The 20,372-nt window shown below is 42.1% G+C and overlaps 2 protein-coding genes across 2 annotated transcripts in view; both read right to left on the bottom strand.

Annotated features, from left to right (window-relative positions):
* map1ab (microtubule-associated protein 1Ab) overlaps positions 1-8,409 on the bottom strand; it is a 50,284-nt gene extending 41,875 nt beyond the window's left edge. Inside the window, exons 1-2 of the mRNA XM_042110366.1 lie at positions 8,190-8,409; positions 3,932-4,033 (exon numbers count right to left, since the gene is read on the bottom strand). Coding sequence (XP_041966300.1) covers positions 3,932-4,033; positions 8,190-8,397 — 310 coding nt within the window. The 5' untranslated portion in view covers positions 8,398-8,409. The remainder of the gene's footprint in view (positions 1-3,931; positions 4,034-8,189) is intronic.
* Positions 8,410-13,820: 5,411 nt separating this feature from the next.
* cart2 (cocaine- and amphetamine-regulated transcript 2) lies at positions 13,821-15,340 on the bottom strand. Its single transcript, XM_042110619.1, has 3 exons — positions 15,085-15,340; positions 14,690-14,773; positions 13,821-14,181 (listed from the first exon to the last, which is right to left on the bottom strand). The coding sequence occupies exons 1-3, from the start codon at positions 15,247-15,249 to the stop codon at positions 14,074-14,076; spliced, it is 357 nt and encodes a 118-aa protein (XP_041966553.1). The 5' UTR covers positions 15,250-15,340; the 3' UTR covers positions 13,821-14,073.
* Between the last annotated feature and the right edge of the window lie 5,032 nt (positions 15,341-20,372).

Raw genomic sequence — 20,372 nt, forward strand, 5'->3', positions numbered from 1 at the left:
AGTGCTCCTGTCAACCACACACACATACAAACGTGTGCATATACACACATGCATGCACGCACGCACACACAAACACACACACACACACACACACACATACAAATGTGTGCATATACACACATGCATGCACGCACGCACGCACACACACACACACACACACACACACACACATATCAAATCTATTCCAATATACAGTTGGAGCAGTTGTTTCCAATACACAGCATATCTTTCTCTGATCTTTCTCCTCCCATTCTGAAAAAAGACTATTCCTCACTAAACCTTCACAATTACACAACAGAATCCATTCGATGTATGACAATCAGAGCACACAGATTCAGTCAATAGTGCAATAATTGCGATATGCGGATCGGATCCCCTATCATAGTTATTATTCAACCATTCATTCTCCACTATAAACTCTATTAGCTAAATGGTGTTTGTGATGTATGTAGAACAGGCTGTATGGCAACGCAGAGAAGATCAGCAGGAGAAATAATACTGTAGCTGTACCCTATTACGTCACCTGGGGGCAGTAGTGAGAACAATGAAGGCATGACGCTCTGCTGTTTGTGCTCACACCACCAGCTCCGTATTCACTGTCTGTCTATGGGAATACTTATGCAGTAAAATGTATACAGTTTGAACAACAGAGTACCTATTCCCACGTTGCTATCAGACCAAAAACACAGCACCAAGATGAGTAGAGCACAGCGCCATAATGGGCAATATGATTATTGTTTTATTATAAAGAGGCTCGGTCCCCCTGAGAGACAACAGGGAGATTCTATACCTGCACTGAAGACACAGTATCCCCTTTCAACAAGAGTGTCATTGATCGACACCCTGTTGAACTGTGAGAGCGAAAGGAGGATCGATATTGCCATATTCCGCCCCTCAGGGCAGCAATGAGTCCGTCATAAAGGAAGCACAATCCGACACGTGACTGAAGTCCTTGCATGTCCTCAGTGTGTGGTCAACAGAATCGGATCCCAGCCTTGTGTGTCCTTCGATGCCCTCTGATCTGGCAGGAAATGCATTGTGCTGCGGCTCATTGTTTATGGTGTGCTATGACGTGATTTGGTTCTAATGTAATGTTTATGGTGTGCTATGACGTGATTTGCGTCTAATGTAATGTTTATGGTGTGCTATGACAAATATTATTGGAAAATAGCTTTACATTACATTAAGTATTGTTATGCTATACATCTCATAATTAATCACGTTGTTGCAAGTATACATATATGTATGCAAATGATGTAAGATAAAAGTTTAGTGATATTTACGTTAAAGCATAGTAAATAGTTAAAAATGGTAGTAGTTAAAAAAAGGTATTTTTATGTTTCTGTAAAAATCAAAACATAGGTAACGCTAAGGATACGCTGATTGTACGCAATCAGAATTGGTGTTTTGAGCCCTCAGAAACCGTGTAATCCTGCAACAAAAGGATGTCTAACCGATGTTGAACTTTCAAGCAATTTCACATTTGGTGCCGCAAGCACATCTAGTACTGCTGCGAGGCAAAATTGTGTGATTGAATGATGGCTGCTCAATCATTCAAAAATTACTGCATAATTCTGTTAAGCCTGGTGAGTGGTCATTAAGCAATCACTATATGACACAACATGACAATGCATAATCTATTTGAGATTATCAAATACAATCAAAAACAAATAATACACAGACACGCAGACACACATGGACTCACACATAGACAAGCACACACACACACACACCACAGAATCTTTGATCTTAGGCCTCCTATATCAGAAATCAGTCACTGAGTCAGACCCAGCTGAGCCTGCAGGCAGACATTGTGTGCTAATGTCCCTGAATCTCAGGCCTCCCTGGACTGCTGGTGTGCGGCAGCAGAAGCCTCCGAGGCTCACACACACACACACACACACACACACACAAACATACATACACAAACACAACAGAGAGACTCTGAGCTGAGACACTGAGCCCTGAAAGCAGACTGCAGAGGTGGCAGAGGGGCTAAAGCTAACGCTAACGCTATGCCACGGCCCTGACTGCAGCACTCCGTCTCCTGACACAGCTCTCTCGGATAATCACTATGATGACAGACGATGAGGAGACACAGCTTTGCACATTACAGCAATCTCTGCCAAGATAGCACTGATGTGCAAAAAGTAATACCAGAGGGGAGGCTTAGGAGTGTGATATCATCAAGTTCTGCATGTGTCTGCAGTCTATACTTCAGTTTTACTGCCATGACTGTGTAGAATGTAGAGATGGTACTAATATTTCGGAAGGTGAACACTGGACCTATAACTTAGCTTTTACTAAAATGCTTTGGTTGTGGTTAGAGAGGTTCCCTTATCACTGTAAAGTGCTTTGGGTGCCTTGCATTTATATGGGGATGTTCAGTCAGGCTTTGCAGGAATTTACAATCTTGCAATTTCAAGAATGTCCAGCAATTGCAGCTTGCAGATGTCTCTGTATCACAATATTTCAGTGAAAAAATGCAGAAACATGGAATTTTTGCATGAGTTGTGGTCTAAACAATCACAACAATTTGCAAGATCCTAGTGGACTGTTCAGTAGTAATCTACATGATGGTGCAAAACTGATCACTGTCACACACTCACATACTGTTCAGTAATAAACTACATGATGGTGCAATACTGATCACTTTCACACAGTCACATACAGTACTGTTCAGTAGTAAACTACATGATGGTGCAAAACTGATCACTTTCACACACTCACATACTGTTCAGTAGTAAACTACATGATGGTGCAATACTGATCACTTTCACACACTCACATACTGTTCAGTAGAAAACTACATGGTGGTGCAAAACTGATCACTGTCACACACTCACATACTGTTCAGTAGTAAACTACATGATGGTGCAATACTGATCACTTTCACACAGTCACATACAGTACTGTTCAGTAGTAAACTACATGATGGTGCAATACTGATCACTTTCACACACTCACATACTGTGAAGTACATGGTCCTCCACACTGACTGCACAACATCAAAGGTTCCTTTTTTCTGCAACTTTGACATTTTTAAAGCAACACCAAAGAGTTTTTTGTACCCTAAACAACTCGCAACTTGTACCTTCATCAACTCGTAACAGGGTGAATGGCACTTCTGCATTCGCTTTGCGGCCGTCGACTATAACCGCACTATGTAAGTTTGCCAGATCGGGTAGCGGATCTGTAGTTCAATGTAATGAGACATAAGAAACTACAAATTTGACTTGCATCTGATGTCGCAATACATCGTACTTTCATAAAATCATGCAACATATTCTACCTTGTCTGTGGACATCGTTAACAAATCGGACAAGATAACAAATGGATAAACAAATTGTGCGTGCGACAGAGGAAAAGTTCTTTGGTGTTGCTTTAAAACTAGTTAATCCTTAATACTAAGTATTTATTTACTAAGAACTCTTCACAAATTACTTTGAGATTACTTAAACCATATGGAGTTTCACCTCAATAATTCTTTCAGATGACTCCTTAAACCCTCTGCTGTATAACGCTCTTAATACTCTCTCTGGCTCGTTGCGATCCATTGCTCTGAGATCCATTCCTCTGAATGCTGAAATGTGACCACATTGCACCAATTTTAAGTACAGAATCAATTTCCACACAACGCATCACAATATCCTTTTTCCATAGTCTGTTTCCCTGTCCTTAATTGAGAGAAGGCATCTCATTTCGATCTCATCAAAATCCCCAGCAGTGCATAATAAAAGGATCAAATGTCTCCTGTTTAGGCTCAAATACCCCCAAATATGTTTTCCTGTTGTTTGGATCCCTTAGTGGGCCATTGGATGGCAGGACAGCTCTGCTGATCCCCCACTTCGACTCGTCTCCCTCACCCTGTGTGATGCACTGTGCCTCCTGACACCACAGACCCATGTGGGTCACATGACGTGTGACTGACCTCTGACCTCGGTGGAGAAGTGGGCCGAGTGCCGCGTCACAAAGAGCTGCAGCTGCTGATCCAGGTCACATGACGCAAGGCTGATGTCCCAGGAGCGGATGCCTGTCAATCAAACACAAAGAACCAATATACTGTCATCGTCAGCTTCCCACACTCACTGGTAAACCAATATACTGTCATCGTCAGCTTTCCACACTCACTGGTAAAAATGAAAGAGCCTTTCGCAGGGATTTAAAGTCCTTCTGTGGTATCCTATAAAGTACTTTATATACAGTATTATATATCAAATAATAGTAGATGTCAAATGCAAAGTGAAACACAGCCACACCAAACACAACCCTATTGTGAAATGATATTGTGAATACATATGAAATGAGGAGAGAAGTGTGCAGCAAGAGGAACTCGGTGGGTCTATTACTCATGTTGAATAAGACGAGAACCTGACTCACTAAATGGATTATTATCACTCCCTGCTCTCACTCGCACTGCTCCTGATTTGCTCAGGCCATTCGTTTAAAAGTTGGTAATTAGATTTCTTGGTGAATTTGAAACAGCTGATTTGGGTGAGAACATCGTCCCCACTCTAGAACCAGACCATGCTTTTATTCACAGCACGTTATCAGCCATAACTCAGTACTCAAGAGAGAGGAAGAAAGAAAGAAAAGAAAACGGTTGCAAATGACTGATCTTCTGCAGTGACTCTGATCTTCTGCAGTGACTCTGATCTTCTGCAGTGACTCTTGGGCAAAGCCAGACTTGTGAGGCATAAGCACACGGCTTCCTCATCTTTTTCTGCTCCACCCGATCCACTTTTCCTCTCTCAGCACCAGAAGATTATGTTCCCTTTTCTAAGGCAGCAATTCGCATGGCTTCTTTAGCACAAACAGGGTTGATTTTTGCTGTGACACTGATGCCCGAACTAGCAGACAGAAGCCCTGACAAAATACCTAATTCTTCCTATGAGTGCTTTCCATAATCACAGAGAAGTCATTTTCAGTACCACTCATTTTGACTGGAACATGATTATGTCAGATGAGACGGCTGGTTAGCAGTGTACTTTCTCCTAAAAAGTTCTAGTATTGAAGCAAAACTAACAATAAAGTGATAAGACGCAGATCAGTTATTGTGTCAGTGACAGGACAACAGTCATTGATATACTCCAGGACCCCCAGGACCCCCAGGGCTTATTTCATCCAGGAGAAATGGGCAGAAAGAGAAAGTAAATACTGTAGGTGAAAATGGCTGTGGTCAGCGTGTGAAGGCAGGCTGTGGTCAGCGTGTGAAGGCAGGCAGCCGGCTGTGGTCAGCGTGTGAAGGCAGGCAGCCGGCTGTGGTCAGCGTGTGAAGTCAGCGTGTGAAGGCAGGCAGCCGGCTGTGGTCAGCGTGTGAAGGCAGGCAGCCGGCTGTGGTCAGCGTGTGAAGGCAGGCTGTGGTCAGCGTGTGAAGGCAGGCTGTGGTCAGCGTATGAAGGCAGACAGCCGGCTGTGGTCAGCGTGTGAAGGCAGGCAGCCGGCTGTGGTCAGCGTGTGAAGTCAGCGTGTGAAGGCAGGCAGCCGGCTGTGGTCAGCGTGTGAAGGCAGGCTGTGGTCAGCGTGTGAAGGCAGGCTGTGGTCAGCGTATGAAGGCAGACAGCCGGCTGTGGTCAGCGTGTGAAGGCAGGCAGCCGGCTGTGGTCAGCGTGTGAAGGCTGTGGTCAGCGTGTGAAGGCAGGCAACAGGCTGTGGTCAGTGTGTGAAGGCAGGCTGTGGTCAGCGTGTGAAGGCAGGCAGCCGGCTGTGGTCAGCGTGTGAAGGCAGGCAGCCGGCAGTGGTCAGCGTGTGAAGGCAGAAATAGAAAGCTGTGGTCAGCGTGTGAAGGCAGAAAGAGAAAGCTGTGGTCAGCGTGTGAAGGCAGGGAGCCGGCTGGTGGGCAGAGCGCAGCCCTCTGGCCTCTGAGCCGGCACACTAATGAGGGCGACAGGGAGCCCATCGTCTCAGTTACAGCAGCAGTGGCAGCAGCACAGGGGCCATTTTCTGTGTCACTGCGTCTGTGTCAGTTTACCCCACAGCCTTCAGGCCGATTTCACACTTCAAACAAGCAGGGAAGGCAAATGCCAGCACCCTTTCCCTGACAGCTGGAAGGGTGCTGTGAAATCCTCAGTAGGAATAAACTAGTGCAGAGTGCAAACCCTTAAGTTTTAACACAAAGCTATTTATATAAGAACATTCAGATTTAAACAATTATTAAGCTACAGAGACAGAGGAAAGGAGAAAATCCGATATGTGACCTTCGTTGAACCTTTTGTTACAAGAATCAATGAACCAGGTTAGGGGAAGAATGTTATCCGTAACATATGAAGGACTTGAACTGACTTACTCAGCCTATGCCTTTGAGACCAAGTTACTTCATTAATATTCAGATTTCAACTTAATGTCCCTCGCATGAACTCATTTCGTAACAGGGATCTAATATCTTGAGGATAAACATGGTTCTGTATAGAAGTCTCCTTTAACTTACTGTATTTCTATTTTTGGCCTCCCAAACCCTTACATTTACACCCAACTTCACACATCAAGTGTTATTTCCCCTTATCGAGGCTCCAAACCAGAACAAAATACATTGTGGACACTAGACACAGAAATATGATGATACCACTAGCGTCATGAAATCAGATAGACATGGGGGATCTTGTGTTTATTCTGCCAGGACAACAAATTAATTGTATTAGAGGAGGTTGTATGTTTAACTGACCTTGTTTAACTGAACTTTTTTTCTTTGAATAAAATGCTGCCTTGATTGATTGTCATAATATACTGTAGGTAAATCTGTAGCAGGGTTAAGGGTTTACTTTTCAGTACAAATACCAATGTGTCTCTTAAGTACTGTGAGTAGTATAAAAATGTTTTGACTGTATAGAGAATCATTAAGGTATCATTATTTACACGGTGTCCTATCACTTCAAGTTATCAGCTGATAGGTAAGACATTTTTGTCCTGTATGCCTGTACATTAACTAAATGCTCTTCAGGACTGCAGCAATCCCATATAACCCGACTTAGAAGTGTGAAGTGTCATTCACAGCACTTACTTAGAAGCAAGGACACAGATTTGTATGACAGTAGGCCTACATCACATCATGCTGTACGGCATACCTTTTTGTTCAAATAGCCTAGCCTAACCATGCATAATAAACCCCGCCTCTCACAAAAAGAAACCCACGGATGTTGTTGGTGATATGATTATCCTTCAATATGATCTCTTATCAACATCAGTATAAACAACAACAATAGCACTAGCAATGGAGATGAATGGTTACCTCACTAATTAGCATTTCTGCTATCAAAAATAGGCCTTCCATGTTGAAGGTAAATGTGCCAGGCTATACCCTCACGTGCTCTGCTGCCTTCCTCACCGGTTCCTCTTCTGTTAGGAACGTTTCAAAAATCATTCTCTACAAAGTTCTCTTATCTTCTATATCTGTAGCTGTCGGTTTTGTAGTGTAGAATATATGATTGTTATGGTGTTTACAGGCTAGACTTAGCTGTCGTTTTCCAAATAGCGCAGCTGAAAAGTGCATCAACATAGCATAGAAATCGTTGTCGGATGTCGGTGCAACCATGGAGATGGTGGGGTCCTAGCCGATTGCAGCAGTTCTGCCTTTGAGAAACCCGGGGTAGACTAGGCTACATGACGCATTGTCAAGCAAGTTCCAGTACTAGAAGTCACCGCAGTGTGCATTATTAAATAGTCAGAGTGCTAATGGCTGCGACGACTCGTATTCCAATGCTGTTCAATGTGGATGATTTAAGACAACTCGAGGACGGAGGAAGGACGTTACCTCTGCGACTTTTTAAGGTTTTGAGAAATGCTTTCCGTAACCTACTGCAGCAATAGCCTAGGCTAATGGATGAGTACGTTCTTGTTCCTAGACTGTAGACTTTTGCAAATGCGGTGATTCAATGAAAGTTAACGTGTATTTTCGTTAAAATACGTTTATAATGTTTTTAAAGTAACTTTTAGAAAATTAACTGTAATAGGTTACCAATTTGAAAAATAGCCTCACAGAATAATGGATAGTCAAATTGCCTCCAGTGGCGGAAATCCCACAACTCACCGAAACTATTTATTTATTAATTTTGTTCACTGCAGGAGTTTCACTGCAAAAGACTCCGGAAATAAGATTTGTATAGTATGCTGCGTGAATCAAACTATTTATACCAATCATGGCCTGCAGATGTGGAAAACTTGAGCACGTGCACAAAGGGTTTTTACGCACTCACCCCGTTCTATATGCTCCCTGGCAGCCTGCAGCTGGTGCTCTGTCGCTATCTCCCCTATCACGATGAGCATGTAGTAGCTTCGCTGGCAGAAAGGTGGTCCACGCCGTCGCCGCTGTCCAAGGTGCTGGAACCGTTCCTCGGTGCTAAACTGCGCGCCATCCTCATCCTCCTCCACGGCTTCTAGTGCACCCCTGGGTGGGATCTCCATGGCAACCCCACGGCGGCACGACGTTCGTCCCAAATCAATCTCCATGACAACTACTTTCACTTGCACAGGGTGCAAAGTGAAGACAGGCAGGGCTCATGTCAGAGCGACACTGCTCACATTTGGAGATATTTACCTCTCCGTGATTGGTCAGAAAGCACATGCAGCTGAATGATGTCACAGGGCTTGCCCAAAGGGTGAATCTGAAAATCTTAAGGTGCACTGCAATATGAGATGGATTTCAAATTAATTACAGAAACAATAACTTTGCTTACCTGTTCACCTTTATAATAAGAAAGTAATCAAAAGAACATGCCCCTTGCCAAAGAACAGCTACAGTATATTAAACACAGAACAGACAGACATAGAGGTATAGGAGAGATATAGAGATCAGAGAGAGGTATAGGAGAGAGAGAGATAGAGAGAAATATAGGAGAGATAGAGAGAGGGGTGTAAGAGAGATAGAGGTATAGGAGAGATATAGATATATAGAGATAGAGAGGTGTAGGAGAGATAGAGAGAGGTGTAGGAGAGATCTGGACATAGTGTTACATTTACACTGAACAGCATGTTAATGCAACACTTGCCTTCACTCTAATTTTTCATGAAGTGAAGTAAAAGTATGCATACAAAAATTCTCTCAACTTTTGTTCACAAATTTGTTCAAATCAGTGTTAGTGAGCACTTCAATTTGCCAAGATAATCCATCCACCTTAGATATGTGACATCAAAACAAGCATGATTAAAAGGTATATCTATTGCACAGATGTACCTTGTACTAGTCCCAATAAAAGGCTACTCTAAAATGTGCATATTTACTACATGCTGTAACACAAAGTCATTACGTCACAAGTTTTGAGGGAGTGTGTATCTGGCATGCTGACACCAGAGCTGATAACTGGATAGTGAAGGTGAAATGCTCATGAATACAGATTTCCCCAAATTTGTGAACAAATAAACAGTTTGCTTCAACTCATGAAAAAATGGGAGCGAACCTAATTTGGGATTTTTTTTTAGTATAGATGGACAAATCTAATCATCAGTCCAGATTCAATTCCCAGCCCCCACCCCAAAGGAACATATGTGCAGACACACACACACACACACACACACACACAGTATCACCATAGGTGTTGCTACAGCAGTGATAATCAGTATCAAATTGCTGACCACCTTGCTGATTTCAGCACAACTATGAAACAAGCAAGCCATCAAGCTGATGCTAGTCCAGTTGTGTCCAGAAAAGCATCTTGAGAAATCTTCCATTCTTCCATTCATACCTGTTATATGACCAGTCAAGGAAAGATTTGTTGACGTATCATTTCATCAACAAATGAAAAATTCATGAATACCCTGGCTCCATCTTAATTCAGTGTAGATGCAGTTATCTCAGGCTGCAGTGTCATTATCAGATTTAGTATTCATTTCTGAAATGGGCAGGTTACAAAACATATCCCCATGGCTACGATATACTGCAGTCCAAAAGAACAGTGATATCTGCATTATTGAACAACCCCAATGACAGATGGAAGCAGATAAGATGGATTGTTTAATGCCCTTTTTCACTGTGGTTATAGGAATGTCTTATCACTAGAATGGAGTTCATAGTGAAATGCAAGGTTATAGGAATGTCTTATCACTAGAATGGAGTTCATAGTGAAATGCAAGGTTATAAGAATGTCTTATCACTAGAATGGAGTTCATAGTGAAATGCAAGGGCCAGTGATGTTGCAGCTCTAACCAGAGCCCATGGTATGTTGGATCGTATGAGCCTCCCTGAAGTACATATTGTATTCTCTGAAAACCTGCTTCAATCAGCTTTTCTCCCTATTGACCTTGCACCAGCAGTTCACACTGCTAAAAATAGCTCTCATGGTATACTCACGGCAGCACAGGCGCTGATCTGAAGCATACGTGACATCCACACAGTCCTGACCTTGCAGACATCGAAGTCAGTCAATATATGAAAACCTAAATTTACCTCACAAGATCAAAAGAGTATATATACTTATATTTATATAAAAACAAGAAAGAATTGGTTGATTATAATATTGTTTTTGTTATACTGCAGCAATCAGGGGGGCTTGTTCAGTACAGGAGAAGGTGTCCCAGTAATGGGAGCAAGAGAGAGGAACATGGGAGAGTGTCAGAGTCTGTTCGGAGGAGTGGGAGTGTAGAAGGATCTGAATTTGTGGGAACATTTCAGTACAGCTTAATCAAGAAGAAGGGACTGTGTGTGTGTGTTTGTGTTTTCTCATGTGTGTGTGAAATTTGTGAATATAATGGTATTTGTATAAAAACGTTTCTGTTGTAGAATTTCATGGCATAGGATGTCTGCATTTCTGTGTGAGAGAGAGAAAATGAGAAGACTGGAAAAAGAGAGTGTGTGTGAGAGAGAGGGGGGGGGGCAAGCACTGCAACAATTGCTCTTCAGAGCCTTGCAGTGAGTCAGCATTCAGAAGCTCCTGCATAAAAAAGTCATCCTCACAGTGCCCCCTACTGGAATAAACTGGTACTGTCACCTCATTTAAAGGTGCTCTAAGCGATGACACACGATTTTTAGGCTAAAACATTTTATGTCACTTACTGCAAACATTACCTACTGTAACCAACCGCTAGCTGTCTGTGTCCTGAATACACTGTAAAAAAAATGTGATCTCTGTGGACAGCCCAGGCTCCAAGAACGGCAACAAAAACAACCTGGGCAAACCTAGCCCATGAAAACATAACAAACTGTTCCAGCAAATCACAGAGGAGATGCGCGTTTAGGAGAGTTTCAATTGCACGGGAGCAGCATGGGAGGGAGGGGGAGGAAGTAGCGAGCCTAACCCCCTCACTGAGCGCCGCTGTTGTTGCAGGCAGCTCACTGCACCGGGATTAGTGTGTGCTTCACCTCACTGTGTGTTCACTGTGTGCTGTGAGTGTGTTTCAGTAATTCACCTGGGCCCCTGCATAGGCAGTCCTGATGGGCCTCCGTGTTCCTCAACCCAGGTAAAATAAAATATATTCCAGACTTTTCAAGGGCCCTCTCTCCCCTTGGGCCCCTATAATCAGTAGTGGGTTTACCCCCAGTCCGACGCCCCTGCCTTTCAGTGACAAAACCTTTGACTCTCAGTGACTTAATCTGTATTTTGTTTATTCCCCAAAATGGACCATTCAAATTTAATCTCACAACTGGATCTTGTGATACAGCAGAAACACAGTGGTTTCACTAGACACTGACTATGCAATCCTAGTTAGTCACATAGGTCTCTATAATGTGGTATCTTTCAATGCCATCCTTCTTTGGACAGGACAAATATGAATGCACTTATCTTTTGTGACCATAGCAGATATGTCAGTGGTGTATTGAGTTTTATTTATATACAGCATGATTCTTATGAATGCTGTTAAGCTTCTGATAAAACTTGACTTTTAGTCTTGAGGCAATGTTTCAGTTTTTAGAAGTTATTGATGGGAGGGGTATTTACTACAGACACATTGTAAATCATTTTCCCTAGTTGTTATCAATATCACAATACAAAATTGGAATATGGTTTCTTTGTTTGTTAGATGTTCTACAATACATTTCTGTCTCACATTCAATGGCAATACTTACTTTATTTTGTAGAACTATCCTACCCTGGAAAATCCAGAGTTCTCGCAAGAGCACAATTTAAATTGTCTCTAGGAGACACTCTGGCAATGAGTAATGATGCACATTACTTTTGCCACTTGTATCGCGGGGAGCCAATCACATCGGTGTATCTGATATAGGCGGGCCAAAGGCGAGCTAAAAAGATGACAGTCGTAGTGTTATCCAATTGCGTCGAAGTCCGGAATCAGTCAGTAACGTTGGTCATATAGTCTTATCCAATTGCGTGCAGTGAGATTTTCAAATGCACGCTTGGTGCCGCCCCTCGAGTTGGGCTATTACATTATTCGTGGCCAGACCCTTAATCTTTCTAGATTACCAGGGTCTGGAATCTCCAGGCTAGAACTATCCAGTATTTGTCACAAAATGTCAAAAATCTAAACAAAAACGTTAAAAGTCGGGAAATGTGGACCACATAAAGTATACATTCATTTAAAAAAATTCATCTAGTAGTGAGTCATCCAACACAATACTTGATTTCAGCCTTCCCGCTCTGACAAATGTATGAAGTTCTCCATTATGAGCATGCAGGAACATTGTGACATTTATCAGGCACAAGGATGGTGCCGCTGTTTTCAAATATCCTGTAGATGGCGACAAATACTCAATACAAATGATCATTCAAATAATATAAAAGTTTTCCTAGCTCCTCAAAGGGCGTGGACGTACTAACCAGAAACGAATCTACCGACAGTGATGGCATGACAGATTTTTCTTAATTAATACAGTATATACTTCACATTGGTTTCTATTGCATTTTGCCCTTTGTTCGTATTGACGATGTATATATTTACAATATTTATATTTAGTCTTTTCTTCAGCCATAACCCCTTGTCAGGGACCTCAAACCTAGGATATCTAGGCCTATGTGCTGTAGCTACTCAGGCAACAATATCCCTTGTATAGCCTATCACTGTATTCAGCACCCAAAGCCTTGATATGTGGTATGTAATGTGGTAGATGAGTAAACGCGGGCGCTGAATTAATAATATACTGCCAGCCCGGTTGTTTTCATAGATGAAACTAGACTCAACGTTTTATTAGAATGTCATGTCGCATGGCTTTGGATACAAATTGTCTTGAAGCTCTAGGGTATGTTGGATATCATATTAGCCTATATTGTACAATCAATTGTTGCCCGAGGTCTCCTCTGCAAGGTAGCTTGAATGTTATTCCTCATTGTTGTAAGTCGCTTTGGGTAAAAGTATTTATTTTCACGTCTTCATACAGTGTCGTGTGAGGTGGGTTACGGGTGTGGGCGACGTCTGGTTTAACACGAAAATGTAGCGCCGGAAGTGGCAGAAAAACGAAATTGCAGTGGATACACACTGTTGTCCATGTTGAGTTTCCTGAGAATGTTTCATCGTAGGTTGACATGTGGAGGATTTGGTTGTGTGCGTCATCCATTCATTGCGCATTCATTCAGTAGCGAAATAAAACATTATGACGGCTGATTATTCCCATGCTATTGATTTCCCTGTAGCCTACATGAGTCAACCAAAGGGATTTTTAGATTCTTTTCTCGTACTGTTTGTGACAGATAATATGCCGTTCATAACACATTAGTCTAAATATTAAGGTATTGTTTTACATATTAGAGTGGCTTGTGTTTTGGGGGCTATCAGAGACCGTGGATAACTACGCGAACAGAAAAACAGCCTTTAATATAAGCCACTTTAATATAACTGTTTCAAGTATTTAGTCTATGATATACTAACCCTGCGAATGCACTTTTAACAGTTAATATGCCATTTCGTTCATTCAGTAGGAAGATTAAAAACAAGAAGTCTACTTTACAAAAACAAGTCGTTGCGCACTTTATTTCACGAAGCAGTTCTTACAGATATGCAGCCTACACTAAATCTAGTCGTACATTTCATTCATGGATGTAATTTCTGTGACAAAAATAAAAAAAGTCATGGCATTGTTCACAGTAGGTTTCTGCATTAAAGTGCATACAAATACTGATAGGCTTGACTGATCATACATGTAATGTAGCTCATGTAGTCATGTAGCTCTGGCTATGGCGCACCTGTAGAGTCCATTCACAAACACTTGAGCAGGAAAAAGTTGCACAACGCCCCGCGTGGACAGTCACACATCTTGCCGATGCGAGCTCCTTTCCGCACAGCGCACTGCTCACCTACATCACACTGGAGAGTATACACAACATATTACTATTACTCATCACACTGGAGAGTATACACAACATATTACTCATCACACACATCACACTGGAGAGTATACACAACATATTACTCATCACACACATCACACTGGAGAGTATACACAACATATTACTCATCACACACATCACACTGGAGAGTATACACAACATATTACTCATCACACACATCACACTGGAGAGTATACATAACATATTACTCATCACACACATCACACTGGAGAGTATACATAACATATTTCTCATCACACTGGAGAGCATACATAACATATTTCTCATCAAATTTTCTGGATAACAAATGACCATAAACACGTGCCAACTAGTCCCATATACCTTAGTTAGAATATCTACAAGATCATTTTTGAAAAAAAAAAACAATGGAGATATAACCAAGATTAGTAAACATGTGCATTCACTCACACCTCATTTAAAGTACTGGAAACAATGAATATCACAAGTAGACGAAACTAAATTACCGTTGGGACTTTTCCAAACTTCTTCTCCCACGGATTCACTCTTTTTGTCTGCAGTTTCTCTAAGACCTCTTGAAGAGCGCCGAGCTGTCGAAGCAAAATAATGCAATAGAGCCTAAAATCATCCGAGCCTAAAATCATCCGAAGTCAGGCTTCTCATTCACGTTATATAATCGACATCGTAGATGATACACATTATGCCCTACTACTGTGATAGTCTGTGCGTAAACTTAACAGTATGCCATACTAATGTGATAGTCTGTGCGTAAACTTAACATTATGCCATGCTAATGTGATAGTCTGTGCGTAAACTTAACAGTATGCCATACTAATGTGATAGTCTGTGCGTAAACTTAACATTATGCCATACTACTGTGATAGTCTGTGCGTAAACTTACAAGTTGTTTTTCGGATGTCAAGTTCGGGTCTTGCTGATAAAAGTCTCGAATCGCTCTTGCGTTCACATCCACATCCCCGTCGGAGTCGTTTGTTTCAGCACCACTCAAGACGAACAGCAGCGCCGCGCAAACAACAGCCCGTGTCCAGCAGTTGGAGCTCTCCATGGTTCTGGTAGCAAAATGTTTTTTAGCGCTGGTGCGCGCAATATAGTCTCCCTTTCCTCCACGATAGACGCTTTAAATAAAATGTATCTGCAGTCTGTGTGGCTTTTTATCTAGTCCTACACCGTTTGCAACCACACGAAGGTGTTTCGCTCCGCCTCAGGCATTGAATTCTCTCGTGCGTAAGCGAAATCCCTCATTACGTGAACGCGCCCGACATTTATTTCCATCAAGTGTATGTATGGCGCCTGGGGCAAGTTTTGTTCTAGTTGACTTCTGTTAATCAGATGAATGGCTATGTGAAAGACATGTTTGTGGTGGTGAAAATTCAGTCTGACTGCATTTGAATGTATGCAGGTGTAGCATAATACATAAACCAGATTTATACTGCTACAAAGTCGCCAAACCACCAGCGACCATAAGATCCAAGAAATCGAAAAAAACTGGCTCATGGCTGATGACATGAGCGGCGATGACATGTTAAGAAGCATATTATACTGTAAGACGTACTCAATTGTTTGATTGTAACGAATCTATATTTAATCGGATTAAAAAGATTAAAATCATCCTGTGGTTCAGTAACTTTTTTCCAATTGACAATATCCAAGCATATATCATTTTCCAGGCAAGGTTTACAACTACCATGCGAGTATAGTATATTTCTTAATGTACGTTTAAACATTGGGAGAATTCCTAGGGGGAAAACAATCATCACTACAATTGGAGTTGTTTTGATGCTCCACCCAGTTGCAGAAGTCTAGACGTGTCCATGTCTCAATTCTTTGTCAACGGTGATTTCATGGAGAAAAATTGCTTTTGGCGGTGGGTCCATTTAACCGAGAGAAATATTAATAACTAAACATTGCAAGTACGTCAGCTTTCTGTGCATGTTAATAGGTGTCAGGTCTTCACTCTAACGTGTTGCGGCTCTCCAAGCTCTCTGCTATATTTTTCAGAAATTAGTTGCGCATTTGTTATCATTTAACTTTCGTCTCCGACAATAGTGCAATTTCAGAGTAAACATTGCACAGCGTGCGGAGTAAATTTTGCCCGAGAGGAAATGGTTGTAATATTCAATTTCTCACCAGGACGTCAGGAAAGCTATTAAAATTAGTGGCATGAGGAGGCTAACCGGCTGCGGGGTGTCCATTCATATTTCCACAGCACAACCCATTGACATCCAATAGGGAAAAAAATGCTGTGACATTTTCATCATGGCAACGTAGAGATGGTGTTAAGTTTGTAAATATAAAACTCTCTCTGACAACAACTCATGAGTTCAAATATCAATTCAATATCGAAAACATCACTTTTGTAATAGTCAAAGTAGTCAACATTCTTGCTGTATTCTTGATATGTTTCATTCTTAAATTATGCAGAAGCGTGACAAAATACATCACAGTGTGCAAATATTGAACAGGGGTGAAAGGTGTCTGACACCAATGACACCAAAGCATTGCCCTAATACCCTCATTCAGCACTGTACAAATATGTGTTCAAGGTAGACACACATCGGGCAGGCAGACTATATTGTAAAAAAGACTGTGGATCAGTAAAATATTTCATTAGTATCAACAAGCGATTTCATGACAGCCTCTCATTTGATATTTGCCGTATTGTATTATCTTGCTATGTCTGCATGTTGCTATGTTTGTATGTTATGTCATTTTTCTATAGCATGTTGTTTACATTTTATCAATATCCTAATCAGAAAGCCATGAAATGTCCCTCAACAAATTAATTTTGAGGGATTTTTTTTTCATTCCTCATTTCAGGCCATTTGGGACCTTTACTGTCACATCAAAGAAACAAAGAAGTGTCCTACTTAACCAGGTTGGAGGGGAAGAGCTACCTCAGCGTCCTAATGGGTATCAAATCAGACTTGTTTTCATTTGTGTTGTGTAACAACTGACGAAACATAAAATATATAAATATATGTAACACAGGGTGCTGCACCATTTCTATCAGAGTAGCAGCAGGTCTGCCATGGCAAATGTTTAAACCTGTTTTCACACTGTGGTCTGAGGTGAAGCATCGAGTGAAGAGCTCAGGCTTCTCCAAGGGGACGATTTCACACTCCCTCACAGTGCCATTGAGGGTGAGTCAGGGACAGCTCTTCAGCCGACAGCTCAGACCTTCTAGTGAAATGGCAGCAGCCTCAGCATGCAAGGGCTACCTGTCTTTACCATGTACACTGACCTGTCTTTACCATGTACACTGACCTGTCTTTACCCATGTACACTGCTCTGCTGTCAGGCTCTGAGAAGCAGACCTCAGTGTGGGGCGAACTGTGGCAGCCTAACTGTAAAAAAAACCTCAGCAGGTAGCTGGGATTAGAGCTCTTTCTCATGTTGTCCCCTCATGGCTCAGAAGTATACGCCGACCATCCATGACGAAGGCTGCCAAGGTGACCCTCTCCACAGGCAAACACTTGTTGCCAAGTACACCATGGCAACTCCTCACCTGTAGAGAAGGAGAGTCAACGCACAGGAGTGTGAGAGAGGCAAGTCCAGGGTTAAAGATGCCTTCCGCAGGCCTGGTGCTTTTAGGGGCGGATTTGGGGAGTTTTCACAGTGTGATGAGAGATCCTGCTATATATAGCCAGGCAGAGAGGGGTGAGTGAAGGGGTTTAAAACGCTCCCCTTGTTCCCATGCCATCTCCGCTCTGTGCTATGGGGCATGATTTAGCTGCTATTTGTCTGCCTGGGATCGGCTTAAGCACTCTGCCCACATTCTAACCACTTGGCTGTGAAATGAAAAACGTCAGAGCTCTGGTTCCCTCTGTCCTGACATCCACATCTAGGACAGCCACTGAAAAACTTATTGGGAGAGCCAAACTTTGGGGGTCATAACGGCTGCCCCCTAACACAACAGTTGTGTGTACCATGTGTGTGTGTACCATGTGTGTGTCCTTTTTCACCAACGCCATTCAGAGAGCCTCTGATCTGACAGGTTACCAGATTTGAAGTGATGCTGATATTCAAAACCATTTCATGAGCATGAATGTCTTCCACAAGCTACAATTGTCATTATATCATTCATAAAAGCTTTATTGTTGCATAAATCGGCATCAAGCAGTAACATCTGAGTCTTTTCTTGTCCGTTGAGTCACTGGTCAGGCTCAATGATGTAACTATGACAACGCTTTCGCCCAGATGTTGCTCCATGTTCTTCTAACACAAGGTCAAGTCCATGAAATGGGGTTAAAGGGAACCAATATTGATAGATGCCTTACATGAGCAATTCAGGGCTGTCAATGCAACAAGGATTACTCTTACTTTGTCAAAGTCAACAATCGCCGTTCGGCTCTGGAATAAACAATCCATCACACTGGCATTTTCAATTGAACACTGTGCAGCATCTAGCCTCAAGATGAGGTAATCAAACACCTATCAGGTAAATGACTCATTTATTTTGCCCAACCTTTAATTACTTTTAGGTAGCTCCTTTAATTGCATTGAATTAACCTTAAATTGCCTTTTTTTCTGAACTCTGGTGGAATTTTTTGAGGATCCAATGTATCTGAAACAAGGATAGTGTCAAAGACCAGTAGATCACCATTATGCTAACTTACTACTTTGGACTATACATACAGAATTTTCCAGAAAGCTTCTTTGATTTTCATCTGCCCCGTCTTTGAACAGTAACCTAGTGTTTTCGTAAGAGACACTGAAGTTGCCTAACATATTGACTCCCACTGGCATGCCATAAAAAGAATGGTACCCCATAATTACAGAGGAGGCAGCTCAACGATTAGTAATTCATACAGGATCAGACAACCACAATCATTTGGTTTGGTCTGGTGCACTGTAGTCAGGCGCTTCATGGAAGTCAGATAAGAGCCTCGGCACTGTGATGTAGGTCAGTGATTACGTTTTTTTCCATGGCATCCTCATAGGAGTCCTCCATATTTCCTCAGTCAGGTTCTTTTCACCAGAGTGGGATATCTCTCTCTGTGTGAGTGTTTTATTTGCCACCGGAGAAATGGCGTCAACGCCCCGGGCCTGATGCTGATCCTCAACACTATCGCTCTGATTGGCTGCAGGGGCTTGGAATTTAAAGGCCATGTCACTTACAGATCTCCATAGCAGCTGTGCCATCTCTCACTGTGACAGCTCAGCCCTGAAAGAAAGAGGAACGGCGTAGAGCAGGAGTCCACAGCACATCCCCATGGGGACAGCTGGCCTCTGCACTCTGCGTTGGTCATGTTAACACTTCCACTTGGCCTCTGTAAGATCTGGTCACAAGCTGTTACCACAAACAGACATTCAATATGGGATAAATATAGTAAATGAAGCCAATTATCTTATAATTGCCACGTAGAATTGTGAATAACTTTACAGGGAAATTGTTCAAAGGCAGTTTTTTTTCATGACTAATGAGTTGAAGCCCCTTCGTGTGAAAGCTCGTAATGGCATTTGGTGTATTCTAAACGAAGACAACTTTATTGTCATATGGCAATTTATACCTTCAAAAAGCTCCACAAATTGCGAATTGCTCAGTTCTGTATTGTGTGCTTGTGTGTGCGTCTGTTGTCTTTTGAAGCCAATTCCCAGATGAGAAACACTGACTTTCTGTGGGGGAGGAACCCTCATTAGCTTCTCTCAAACATCTCTCCCTTTCCTCTTTCTGTTTGATGCTTTTCATTTCAGATATTCAGGGTTTTTCACCACGTGTCCAAGTGTTAAGGGAGCTTTGCTCACGTGGTGCGATGGCCTGATGTAGCCACCAAGTGAACGTGGGTGTTAAGCTTTGCCCTTATTCTTCATCAAATCCCTCGTTGGAGGTTGAAAACTGTACTGAAAATGGTAAATTCTAAGACATCAGTAATATTGCTGGGGTGATTGGGGTGTATTGAAGAGTTTGTCTGTATAGGAATCGAGTGCATGCAGCCAAATACATGTAAATGCATTCAGTCATAAGTTGAGTTTCCTATTTATGCCATTTATATTTAGCAGAAGCTGAAGTCATGTTGACATGATTTGCAGCAGATCTAACATGTCACTTACATATCGTCATTCTGTCTTCCACATTCATGAAAGGTTTGGTATGAATGTTGAGTCATGTCTCATGAAACAGTCATGAATGCTTTATGTGCAGTTTATGACAGCTGCTATGAATGTGTT

The sequence above is a fragment of the Alosa sapidissima genome, chromosome 11 (assembly GCF_018492685.1).
Source record: "Alosa sapidissima isolate fAloSap1 chromosome 11, fAloSap1.pri, whole genome shotgun sequence".
Classification (NCBI taxonomy): Eukaryota; Metazoa; Chordata; class Actinopteri; order Clupeiformes; family Clupeidae; genus Alosa; species Alosa sapidissima.